The sequence below is a fragment of the Anticarsia gemmatalis genome, chromosome 1 (genome assembly GCF_050436995.1).
Source record: "Anticarsia gemmatalis isolate Benzon Research Colony breed Stoneville strain chromosome 1, ilAntGemm2 primary, whole genome shotgun sequence".
NCBI classification, from domain to species: domain Eukaryota; kingdom Metazoa; phylum Arthropoda; class Insecta; order Lepidoptera; family Erebidae; genus Anticarsia; species Anticarsia gemmatalis.
Window position 1 is genome coordinate 9,778,864 of NC_134745.1, and position 13,746 is coordinate 9,792,609.

Here is a 13,746-nt window from a genome sequence, read left to right on the forward strand (position 1 = left end):
AGGAGGGCAAATAAAAACTCAGTGGAGTTTCCACGGTCCAGGAAATTGAGCTGCACCGGATATCGTCGCACCGGAACGACGTGCGACGGAGGAATGGCTTCCGGCCGAGGTGGGCCTCCTTCATTATTCCTCCATTCTCTCACATTTCAATTCTGAAATATCATCGCAGCTTTCAAAGATAATTTCGTTTGGTGCTCCCCCGCAACTACTAATTATGAAGTTTCAATAACAATATTGAAATGCACTAATTAATGTTTTGCTATTCGTTACCATATATTTATTTGTCAAAAGTAAACATTGTACTGGCACTGGTTCCGCTAAACAGAACAATAAACTTTAATAACAATGTAACATTCGTTTCATCCGGTCTGCCGAACATTTCAGATTTCCTAGCAACGTTAATTCATTCAAATATACCATTCTGAAGCTACATTTTCCGATATCGTTTTGCCTACCCGTCTTATAAAATCATTGTTGTGGAAAATTAAACCCTAGTAATTCGGTTAGAAACCTTTTAAGCCTTTCAAACAAATCGTATTTACAAGGAATCCGTACATAAAGATTCTTAGAAATAGTCAAAGAGATGGCAAAATGCTTGATAACTCGATTGTGAATAAATCAATAGGAGGTAATATACTGTCTCGCTTCCCTTAATAATTTATTCATGTAAGTGATGGAAAATTAAAAACGAAAACGGGGCAATATGGCGGGTGGTATGGCATTCATTATTCAAGCCATATTGCCGGGACATGCGGATCGCAGATTTTATAGATCACGCCGTGAATGCGCTGCTTCCACGGCAAAAACTGGTAAACGTTACTTATGCACGTTTTATGTCCGAAATTGTTCAGTAATTGTTTACGATGGACAATTAATAATAAAATGTTGTTACCTGAATTTTAAAGTAAGGCAGGTAAAAATGTTGTCCATATTTTTATTTAGCGCTTACAATTCCGTAAAAAATATTGATCGGAATGTGTCTATAGATTGTGAAAATACATTTTTTGTAAAAAAAATATTTTAAGCGTCTGCTTTTAAAGTAAGTTCTTAAATATCAATGTTACAATTTCTTCTTGTTTTAGCTGTTCTGGGAATCGTCATTTTAAAGTCACCACATATTAAATATTACTTACACGATCAACCTAAAGCATGCATGTGAACTTAGTCCACACATAACGATGAAAATGTAGCCATATTAAATGAAACTACAGAGGAAAACTTATACAATTAGGTTTGATGTACCGGCTAATGATAATGGCAGTTCATAGCAAGTGTCGGTATTCTGCTATTGTGGGGAAAAGTAAAGAAGAAAGAAAGTGGCAAGTATTTAACGACGATTATACGCTTACTTGTGTTATCTTGTGACACACAGATCATTGATACAGAGACAAAATAACTGTTTATTATAGATCCATTTATTTCTTGTGAGGATTTTTGTTGTGAATTGACTTCTTCGCTACATTGTATAAAGCAAAGTCGCTTCCCGCGTCTGTTCCTATGTTTGTATACATGTATGTAGTCTTTGATCTTTAAAACTACGCTACTAACTTAAAACATTATAATAGGTATGAAGGAGATATTCTTATACTGTGAAAGTAATCGCAGAAAACACTAGAACATCCCCGCGTCGTCGAGTGCATATCATAAAAATACAAGAAAATTTTATAGTTTAACTATGTAAAACTTCTAGTTAACAATGCTTCAGGGAGACGGGTGATATAAGAATATTACTCGTACTACTAAATTAGGGTAGAACATGATAAAAATTTTAACTTTATTCATAATATTTTTGGAGCATCTTGAAAATGTTGGTAGGCAGGTATGTAATACAGATACTTCGTCGTGTCACTGTGAATAAACTTGTAACACGAGTGTGGAGCCGCTCTTGTTAGGAAATCTCCCGCTTCGTTGCCTTCCGCACAATTTGCGGTTCACTAAACTTTATTACATCTTTGTTTTAGGCGGAAACTCCAACTAGCGTAAGAACGAGGCAAAAGCTGAATACAAAAACTGACCTGTTCTATACAAACGATGATTTGTTGCTTGGTGCACTTAAGACCCTTTGTTTAACGTTTCAAGACAATCAGAAGAAAAACAATGAGGTACGGTGGAGTTAAAAATCAATAGAAAAGGTCGACTCAGTGCCGCTCGGCTTAAGCTCTCTGAAAAAAGTTGCCAGTTGGAATTGACTTTCCCTGTTCAGGGCCCGAAGTTACCGTATGCTTCAGTTGCTCGTAATACGGCTGACCCATTTCGGCATTATTGTTGTAAACGCAGTGTACCTAGTTTTTAATGCTTTCCTCAGAAATTTTTAATGTCTGACTTTCTTCTGTTACCTGGATTGTTCGGTGACACCGTAAGTTGCAAGAAAATATGAAAGCATAATACTTACCTTACTGTAGTTATTAAAATAAATAAAAGGTATTACTTTTGGTCACTTTACATTGTCCTCTCTAGTTTCGTGATTAATTTGTATTTTGAACAATAGGAGCCTGTTTTTAAAGTTAAATACTTGATAAAACATGTTTTAGATCAATCAGTAAAACACAATATATAATTAAAACAAGAAAATACACAAACATTACTCAGCAAGAGTATTTCTCTAACTGATTTCTGTAATAGAATAAGTGATTGTACTCCACACAACGCGGTGTGTATGAGGGAACGTAGTGTTTTCGCAACAACCCCGTACTCGTGGCAGGAAACAATCTAAGGGGTAAATAATTAAATACATCACGAATTACTTTTCTCTCTCTGTTAGTAAATCATATTTCAACAAGTCGGTTACATGCTGCTTGTGTTACGTGAATGTTTTGCTATGATTTCTGACTCTGTAATTATTTATGTTTGTGTATGTGATTCAGTACACGTGTAAGAATAATGAGTAAGTTATATTATGCCTTGAAGTTAAAAAGTTAGTTATAAAGGTTCTGTTGAGATGAAGTGAGAAAGGAAGTAAATGGGTCAAGTGTCTTGCGATAACTAAAAAGTATTGTAAAGTAAGTAAGTATTTAAGTAAAGTATACGAGTAATTGTTATAATTCAACAATATGGGTTGAATGTCGTAGTCATTCACACAAATAAAGTACATACTGTACAAAGATGCATATATTACCGAAATGTAAAGCTTTATTCTTTGTTCGTGTGATCTTCTTAAAACTAATATACAATTCCATGCAACATTTCTGCATAAAAGTTACAGTGTCTTAGAAAGATAGCTACATTTTTCCGACATAATTTATAGTGTACAAACGTACTGGTATAAAAATAAACAATTAACACACTACTTAGCAAAGCCATAAAGAGTACCACTATTTAAAACTAAAAGCATATTTAGTACTAATCTTAAAACGCATTCTCTTAATAGGTATACACAGTAGGTAGCTCGTAGTCACTACGCCGGGCTAGATGGAGGAGAGCTTTTGCTTTGTGCACGTGCAGGTAATTCACCTAATTAGCCCGCGCTACATCATAAGCCTTTCATTTCGACACTATTGTACAGATATGAGGCTATGTCAGCTACCGTCAAGTATAATGCATTGTCAATGTTAGGATACCTGCCTTGTTTTAGGTGTACAGTGAAGAAGCGTTCATTAGAGAGAAATGTATGTAAAAGAAAATACTTTTCTAAACTAACAATTGCTTAGATGAGATATTTCATAGTTGAAAAGGTGCTCGGTTTTTTTAAATTAATAATTCGAGAGAAACCATAGATGCGTGGTGCATGCAATTTCTAGATTGATTAAAATTGTAAGGTTAAGTCTGTGGTATTTTTAACTGCTGAGTCCTCTTCAAGGGTCTGCGTCTTCTAGAAGTTTCTAGGTTAAAATAGTTTGCCTTCTACGCTGAATTAACAAATCGGAGAGAGCAATCAGACTTCTTGCAAACTCTTTGCTGAGACAGCGAAATGCATGATAACTAATATTGTAGGTGTAGTTGAATGTGGGTCAATGCAATAATTTCTTTCGCTACGCAAGAGAACAGAACCTGTCCTTAACTAAGAAAGTAAGTAATCATTGTTTACGGGTTTCTATGTTGTCACTCAGTACAGAATTGACATTACGTATTATGCAGATATCCAATCTGAGGGGGTCAAATGTCAACTGTTCTGCTTGCTGCATAATCTATTGGATCTACGTCAGGCTTTGATTGGATAATTAGACGTGGTGTCAGGTTTCAAACAGACACAAGCGACGATTTTGGACAAAGAGCAAGCATTTCTATTTGATATTGGATAATTATTATTAAGATCTCTGTAAAACCAAATATGCCTGCAATAGCACTTACGGCTATTTACGTTTAGAGACCCTTTTTGTTTATACAAATCGGCCAGTTAGGTGATTTCTTTGTCAATAATATGTAGGACCTTACCGCAGCTACATATGTATGTGGTTCTTGGATTGGTAACGATAGTTAGCATAATGTTTGTTATTGTAAGCGAATCTCATTACTTATTACAATATATAACTGGTATGTTTTATTTACCCAGGAAGAGATGATATATTGTAAGTAATCTTTGAGAGAAATAGTTCACTAAAATATAGAATATATTATTTTGGTCTAAAAGCACGCTATTTCTATAAAATTTTCGAAAGAATATCATATCAGCACGATGGTCTGCAATCCTTTAACCCATAGAGGGAGGTCAAACTCCTAAATCAGACGTTAAACGGCCGTTGAGAAGGGTGAAATATGTTCGTAACACTACATTGAACCAGCTCGTCACAAGTTATGTGGTTCGTTGTTAGGACTTGTGTCAGCACTGAACTTATGAATATCGTCTTAATACTGTCTAGAAATCTAGATTATTTCTTCTATACCAGAACGATTAAATGCTTCTTTTATGTGAACTGCGGTCTATTTTATATCAATGTTATACTGATAAATGTTTTGGGATTTTTGTACTTACGTCATAAAGAAGCTTAATGTATTGGCATGTGTATGCTATAATACCAATATATTTTGAGGGCTGGAAAATAAAAGCAAACATTTCTTGTAGATATTTTCGGACGCAGTAACAAGTAAGCATATATTTCTATGTCTTTTTTACTCACTCTATAATCAATAACTTATACTATATGTCGAGTAATTCTCTTTATTTTCAGATTTAGTATGTTAGATTATGATAAATTGTGCTACCTGTCATGTAGGACACGAACTATTGGCCGCAGCAGCGACTGCCAAGAATCCGCCGCGACGACAAACATTTTGATTTACCATCACTTCTCTTCGCATAAAGTATTATTTCACAAATAATATTCCCTAACTTGTATGAAACAATTTTTAGACAAATACATTTTAAATATTATTTATGTATGCTTCCGCCCCCAACTTTGTTCGCGTATAATGTGTAAATGGTTTCTATAAAACTACTCAAAATTGTTTAATAAAATTACGCTAAAACATTCTTTGGGAATGGCTCTATCAATTGCTGAAAACCGTATGAATTACTAAGCAATATTTTTTTAATTATCGCAACCAGATGGTTAGACACGGCAAACTTTGATTTATAATATGTACTGAATAATACTTGTTTACGTATGTTTCTCTGATTGTGTTTCACCTGTAACAAGATAGTATCGTGTTAATTGTAATTAAATCGACTCTGTATATAACACGTGAATAAAGCTGTTTAATTCCATTATTATCTGTCATGGGCATGTTTAAATCGATCTTAGTATTTCCTATTCCGTAAGCGCGAGTTTCAGGCGAAGATCAAAGGGCAACTTGGTTGATATTAAATTACCTACGAGACTGCTGTCCTCGACTGTCTTTGAAGTTATCGCCTTGTCTGTAGTGTATAATATAGGTATTATGATAGCTGTGTTCCGTGTACTAGCGGTGTGTATGAGTCAAAGAGGTAAGTGAACGGTGAAGGTATGTATAACAATTTTACGTAGAGTTCTAGTAAATGTTTTAGTGTGGTTTATGCTATTGACACTGAGGAAGGAAAACTACATGTATCTGTTTTAGTAACACACAAATTACACAGTATCAGATATAGGCTTTTAATTTACTCGAATTCAGAGTAATTTTTGTTAATTACTGTTAATAAGTACTACTACTACTATTAATTCGCTTAACTAAAAATTGGTCACATTAAAGAAGCTCGAAAAGCGGCATACGAGAAAGAAACTCGAGTTCATGGAATCATTACTGTCATTATAATTCCTATTGAGGAAACGAACAGATTTATAAGAATATATCTAACCATTATAAGAACGATACCCATCAAGAAAAAAAAGACAGTTTCTTCCAACACATTGATGGAAAAAACGTAGGAGGAGAATAAAATGCTCACTTATTGAAATGATCGACAATAACGGTCTTAATTTTGTTGAGAGCCGCAAACCTTTAGGCGCGAACAGGGAAAATGTTCCACACAAGGCAACACTCAAGTAATATAAGTTTATTCGCAGTGACACGAAGGCATCTTTATTACTCCTCCGTGACTTTTGAAGGAGTCATAAAGGTAACAATGTCGCAAAATGTTTGGAGTTTTTAATCCACTCTCGTAACTAAATGAGCCGTTTTATTTCTCTTCTGATACGAGACTTGGAGCAAGTAAGTATGTCGATCGAAAGGGTGAAACTTATTTTGGGTATTATTTTCACCATTTCTGAATAACTATCGGTTAACTTATCCGGTGGAATGTTTACAGATTTTCATGCATTTGCCGTCAACGTAACCATCTGATGGATCCGCAAATTTCGATGATCCGTTTAACTTTGATATTTATAAAAATCTGAACCTCACACCGTCAAATATATATTATTGGAAGGGTTTCAAATTCGCACGCAGGACACAAAGTTAAGAACTGATGGTAAAATTATGGTGGCGTTTTCCCTGAATATACCTGGAAGGGGTCCTTCAGTCCATCATAAATACGATGAAGTTTGGTTTAAAGGTATTTCCTGCTTTCAAATTAATAAATCTAAGATTTTTTAAAGCTACTATTGAAATACCCACTAAAATATAAATTGAATTATCGAACAAAAATTCTTTTAAGTGAAATATTTTATTTATTCCGGTCAAATGTCTACGAGAATGATATTCAAAGTTTTAATGGTAGAGGTCATTCATAGTTTATTTGTGACTGTTAGGTGGTCATCACCCCACCTACTTGTTATATTTAACTTTAAGTGTACATTACGAATATATCCTTAAAGTATATCCATTGCGGCTTATTTTAAGCTGGAAAGGAAATCACAAAGTTATTCAATTAAAAATATCAATACCCACATGAATTGTTAGTTCCCTAATGAGTACCTACATCCCTATTTAATAGTACTTATATTGTACAAGACAAAATAAAAACGTACTTTATACACCCACTAAATTATAAAAGATACTATAAGTTTCTTCTCCACAGTTCCCGTAAGATCAAATATATACGAACAATAATCCCCCATCATCTAATTAATTACGTGCTCAGACTCATAGTTATTCCCTCACGTAGTTTTTCAACTTGTGTTCGCGAAGCATAAGTATTTTTCACAGAAAAGGTTACCGAATAAACGGATTTATTCAATTTACTAGAAAGCTCTTCGGATGAAGTATTTCTACAATTTAACAGGTTTGCGGACACGAAGCTTAGGTATAAAAGTACGCTACGAACGGAATTATGTTTTCGTAGAATATATTATTCAATGAATATAGAGGATTTGAATTCTAGTAGCTGAGGAACTCTTATCGATAACTTAAAGGCATAAATAATAAACAGTTCTTGTAGCGACAAAGATATTTCTACACTGATAATCTTATTTTTGTTTGCTGTTTGTTGCTTTATAGATTCTTTTTCTCACTATTGAGGTTACTTCCAGAGATCATAAACGTTTTTGGGCATATAGCGACGTGAGTGTGGGGACGTCCTTTACCTTTATACTAGAGAAATATTAGAATCAACCCTTTTTCTAGTAGCCTATTTTTGATAGCCACGAAAGGTACCAATATTTTTTTACTTACTTAAGTGAACCTACCTTCTAACTTACATACATAATATCACACCTATTTCCCTTTTCCCAAAGAGGTGGGCAGTGACCAAGGAATGCCACTTGGTACAATCCTTACATACTTCCCATGCCACATTCGCATCCATACATCCTGTTATACTAGACTGCCGGTGACCTGACCTTTTTGCAAGACATCACCGATATGATCTGTGTATGACTTTTCTAGGGCACCTTCTCAATTTAATTTTAAACCATTGATGTCCCACTGCTGGACAAGGGTCTCCACCCGTAATTAGGGAGGGGTTAGGTTTACCTTCCACTTACTGAAGAAATTCGTGTTAGATATATATTTTTATTCACGGTGTGAATACAGTGGACGTCGTAATTAAAGCCGTGTAACCGCGTCTTGTGATCATCAGACATACGGCTCTGAATATTCAACAGAGCAATTACTAGTTAAATCTCTGGTGTCTTGTTGAATTTGACCACTACCATGAGACGCTTTCCGATTCTTGATCACAGATTGGCGTAAAGAAAACAAAAATATTAACGAATATTTACTTTTATGTAGGGTTTTAACTCTACATCAGATATATCAGATAGTTTATCAGTTGGAATTTAGAAAGTTTTTCTTAGACACTTGCTGTCATTATTTATTGGATAGATTAGCTGTCACTCATCCAGAAGCAACGAAACTGTGCCTTAACTATTTAAATTGCGATAAACGTTTATATCTATTTGGTGTCTATAATTTTGTGGTTAGATTTGAAACTTTTTCACATTTCGAAGTGAAGCTGTAAATGCTTACTTACACAAAATCCTTGTAAACTACCACCGTGTTAGTTTACGATTGCAACTCGAAAACTAGCGATTCGCTGCACCGTGTCCAATAAATATAAAACTCTCATTCTTGATAAATGTCCGTAGTAACGGCTATAATACCGTCTAATACGCGTCTCCGTCGGTAAACACGTATTTGAGATATTAGTGTGAGCATGCAGAACCAACTTCCGACGAGATAATCCCTCTGTTAATATTCACTGCCGGTACGACTGGGCTCCGTACGTACGTAATGATGTAATATAATTGAACTATAAGGATTTTACTTAATGATTTATGTTTCCTTTTAAAATTAATTAACAAGTAATTGAATCATTTAAATCCTGGCAAATTATTCATCGCAGTTTAAAAACTGAGCTTACTAATTTTAGGAGTAGTTTTTAAATGTTCTTCGTTATTTTGATTCTCGTTAGTACCTGCCTACAAAAAGACACCGCAGTCTAGCTACTTTTTGCATGACAGTTCATGACGTCCTTGGCATAGGTGGTATTGGCATGGCAAGATGGATACCACGTGGTTATCGTTGCGCAGTGGTGTCGTGAGTTCGTCTTATAATAAGAACCAATAACCAGGTAGCACCTGGATTATTTTGATTTTCTTTCTTTTAAAGGCAACTCCCGCACAAAGAGTGGTGGCGTGGCGACCATCTTAACCACTGCGCCACAGAGGTCGTCTTTGCGTTTGCTTGTAATGAGAATTTTGTGATCGTCATTTAAGTAGTTACGTTTCTGCAGTGCAGAATTCTAGCCGTAGTCGGAAGATGGCAACAGAAGAAATAGAAAAGCGTACTACTTTAGCAAATACTCGCATTTATCTCAACTATCATAATGAAAGTACGTTAGACATCTACCATTTTTCTTCAGTTTTAATTAATAAATGTATCTTCAGTGTTCGTCGGTGAGTGGTGGGAACACAATAAAGTAACCATTTCTTAACTTCAAATGAATTAATTAAACTCCCTCGCTATTGGAGAGCTCAGTAAAGCTGAAATCTTACTTCAACTCGATGTGTTTTTTTCTTTTTTAATTTAATTTTATTTTGTCGATTCTGAATAATAAATGATATTTGGGTTAACGCTTTTATTGAAGTTTACGTTATTGCTTTGTTTTTGAAATGAAAATAAAAATTGAATTTAAAATAAATTGTTTTTCGTATTGAAAAATATTTTATCTAGACACATAATGCCGAGACCCGCTACGAAATACAAAAAGACTCTGAACGCTTAAAATTTATTGACGTGTTAGTATTAAGCTAGGCTGCAATCATAACACATTAAGAAACACCTCACATGTACGACGTACATTTAATGAACGATATCCTTAACAATTCGTGCCGATAATATCAAAGAAATTATCAGAAATCGCAAAATCACTTCACGGATGTCGAAAGTGTTTAAATAGAAGTGTTTTACTACTGCAATGGTTTACTTCAAGTAAATTGTTCAGCGAACTATGTTCCTTATTTCTATTATGAACTAGTATTTAAGAAGTGTAAGAATGGAAGAAAAAATAAATCGTGTGAAGTTTATAATTAATGGACGGCATTATAGTGGTTAGTTATTTTTATTATAGTGAATGCGTGTTGTTTAAAAAATAATGTGTGATGTTTATAGTCCTATAAGTGCATCAGTGCTATGATAGAGTGGTGGCAGGGTTACAGGAAACGAAATAATAATATTGTTTGTTAAACACCGTTTTCAGTAGTGCGATTTTTTTACAGTTGGTACTATCGAGTAACGAGAGTTTGACTATTAAAATTTATTGCCAAAATAATTCCTACGGTGCCTGCTAGAGACGCTTACACCAAATTTCTTGATAGCTAGCCGGTTGTCGATAGTCGATAGTATTAGAGGTTTATTTCAAAATAGTGTGTTTATATCGTTAATTGTGCCTTATTACTAAAGCCAAGCAACGTCTTTTTTCAGCCGGTGAGGAGTTTGGTGTGGACCTCACGTTAAACGAGTTCATACGTCGTTATGGCGAGTACCGTGGTACTAAGTACATGTGCCGCGAGGGAGGCTGCGGGGCGTGCGTTGTATCAGTCCGAGCACCTCAACCGAATACTAAGGAGATCGCTACATTTTCTGTTAATTCTGTGAGTGTACGAAAATTGTATTAGAGACTGATTTTAATGAATAACATAAACGTTTACATAGGTTAAGGTTAATAGGGTTTCAATATAATCCTACAATTTGTAACATTCTTTAGTAAAGATATTTTAACAAAAAGGTATAGTTAGGTCTAACAGTAATGGGTTAAAAAACGTATTTTGAAAACTAATTACTTAACGAATCAATTATCATTTATGTGAATGAAGCTAAGGAAGTTTGAAGGGGATCAAGCGCTTTCTGGTGTATGCTTACCCCTATGAGAAAAAAGGCGTGGTTTTATGTATGTATGCACAATTGTACATACCTCTTAACAATATGACAGCGATAGAATATGCAACCGCCGAGTCGAGTACGATGCTATTGGATTTTCGTCATAGAATTAATGACCAGTATATGCAAAACAGTCTACTGCTTAGACCATGGGTCCAAACGTGTAAATTGCAAAAAGAGGGTGTATTTTATAAACTTATACTGTTTTTCAGTGTCTAGTTTCAATCATGTCTTGCGATGGATGGGATATATCAACAGTGGAGTACATCGGGAACAGGAAGAAAGGTTATAATATCATTCAGAAACGGTTGAACCATTACTTTGGCTCTCAGTGCGGTTACTGCAGCCCCGGCTTTGTGATGAGTATGTACAGGTAATTGAAAGCATTTCATACTTTACTAGTGCATTTCAGTATTTTTCTTAAACAAGTTACGGCCTTGAAAAGTGCCATTTATTTAATAAAAAAATTCAGAAAGTATTTACCAGTATAATTTTTGGTTGTCTTATGATCTTTGAATACTATATGTGTGATGTTTCTCTAATAAAAAAAGCGTGTTGAAAATGGTAATCGTAAAAGTAATTAGTAGCACGTAAAAAGAGTCGTTATAATGTCACAATACAATATTTATAAGACAACAAACATTTTGAAAGCACGTCTATATAACATAAAACATATGTACATAAAAATACAGTAATATTGAAACGGTCCTTTTTATTTTAGTCTCGTAAAAGGCAGTGATCGTCACTTAACTGAAGCAGAAATAGAAAACTCTCTCGGCAGCAACCTTTGTCGTTGCACTGGCTACCGTCCTATTTTAGAAGCATTCAAATCGCTCGCCGTCGATCCTAACTCGAATATATTGAGGAAGATAAAAGATATTGAGGATATATCTGAGCAAATATGTCCTAAATCCGGTAAAAAGTGTGGCGGCACTTGCGAGGCGAGCGCGGACTGGTGTTTGGTAAATATGAACAGTGCGAGTGGTTCGGATTTGCCCAAGAAAATATCTTTAGCTGATGGAAGGTTGTGGTACTCGGTTGCAGATGTGAGATCTATATTTGATACTTTAAAAGATGTTGGTTATAAATCATACATGTTGGTCGCTGGCAACACTGCTAAAGGTAATTGACCTCTTGTGTGACACCAAAATAGTTCATGCGAGTAAATAGGTACCTATTTACTCGCATGAACTATTTTGGTGGAGTGTACTTAGGAACGAATTCGATTGATGCAAACAATATTTCGTAAATAAAGATATAAATACTTTCGTCTTGCTATGATTAAAGTGGTTGCTACGGTCTCGTGGCTTACACTCCCACACGATACATATAAGTATTGGTATCTACAAATAGGAGTAACTATATATTTGTATGTAGGTTTGATGACTTTTTGTTACCCAATATTAAACGGGAATACACGCATTTCACCTTTGATTGTTTGAGGCTAACAGTCGGCCTGCAACCGCGGCCAGTGTAAACTATGCCGAAATGTCAGGCAATTCTAGTAAAAAAGTATTATTATGTTCGCGTTCAGTCCCATATAGCAGTTAAAAAATAATCAGATAACGCAAAAGTCTCAGGATACGATAAAAGTAAAGTTCTTTTGCTGCAATGATAGTAAATAGTTTTTTTATTCAAAAAATCAAAAGTCAATTTTTCATTCTAGGTGTCCGCCCTATATTATTCTATCCCAAAGTATTGATAGATATAAGTAATGTAAAAGAATTATCGACACATTACTTGGATGTGAACCTTGTACTCGGAGCCAACATGACGCTGACCGATACGATGCACTTGTTCAAAGTACTCTCCAAACAGAATGATGACTTTTGGTATTTGGATATATTGTATGATCATTTGGATCGAGTTGCTCATATTCCTGTGAGAAATGTAAGTATTTTATTTGTGCATTTCATGTCAAAAATACTAAACAGTCATGTTTTTGAAAAACGTATCCTTTACATAAACTTTTACTTGACATATTTTGACTATAAACATGAAGATATGTGTTCTGGGAAAGACAGCAACCTACAAGCCTGAGTCCATGTCCTCGTTGTTGAAATTGTTAACCATATCTAGTTGACGTTATAAATTGTAAATTAAGATATAAATGCTAAACCAATTCTCATATTATTATATAAAAAATCCATATAATATCAATACTCTGTAGGTACATAAAATAAAGCTACAATTCACACTTTGATTTTTCACTTTACCTATATTATTTTGCCAATTTGTACAAACGAGTACTGCGAAGTAGTGTCATAAATTGAATTTACAACAAATATAACTAAGTGCATCACACTTCAGAATATGTTTTTTATCAGATTTTTTAAAGCGCACAATATTTTCAGATTGGAACGCTCGCCGGTAATTTGGCCTTAAAAAATTCAGATCCATGTTTTCAATCGGATATATTTTTATTATTGGATTGTGTCGGAGCTACGGTGACTCTAGGTGAATTTGAATATACCTACTTCAAATCGTGTACGACGATTTTCATGAAATTCATTTTTAAAAATGGGTAAAAATATATAATTCTGTCTTTGTTTCAGTTAACAAACAGCTGACTCC

The 13,746-nt window shown here is 34.6% G+C and overlaps 1 protein-coding gene across 1 annotated transcript; it reads left to right on the forward strand.

Moving 5' to 3' along the window:
* Nucleotides 1-10,226: 10,226 nt before the first annotated feature.
* LOC142980699 (uncharacterized) lies at nt 10,227-13,742 on the forward strand. Its single transcript, XM_076126272.1, has 7 exons — nt 10,227-10,343; nt 10,717-10,886; nt 11,385-11,545; nt 11,894-12,294; nt 12,839-13,062; nt 13,527-13,619; nt 13,728-13,742. The coding sequence occupies exons 1-7, from the start codon at nt 10,289-10,291 to the stop codon at nt 13,740-13,742; spliced, it is 1,119 nt and encodes a 372-aa protein (XP_075982387.1). The 5' UTR covers nt 10,227-10,288.
* Nucleotides 13,743-13,746: the final 4 nt, after the last annotated feature.

Coding starts and splice junctions, on each gene's coding strand:
- LOC142980699 (XM_076126272.1), top strand. CDS start 10,289: ATGGAAGAAAAAATAAATCGTGTGAAGTTTATAATTAATGGACGGCAT. Junction 10,344..10,716: donor TAATGGACGGCATTATAGTG/GTTAGTTATTTT, acceptor GTCTTTTTTCAG/CCGGTGAGGAGTTTGGTGTG. Junction 10,887..11,384: donor CTACATTTTCTGTTAATTCT/GTGAGTGTACGA, acceptor ACTGTTTTTCAG/TGTCTAGTTTCAATCATGTC.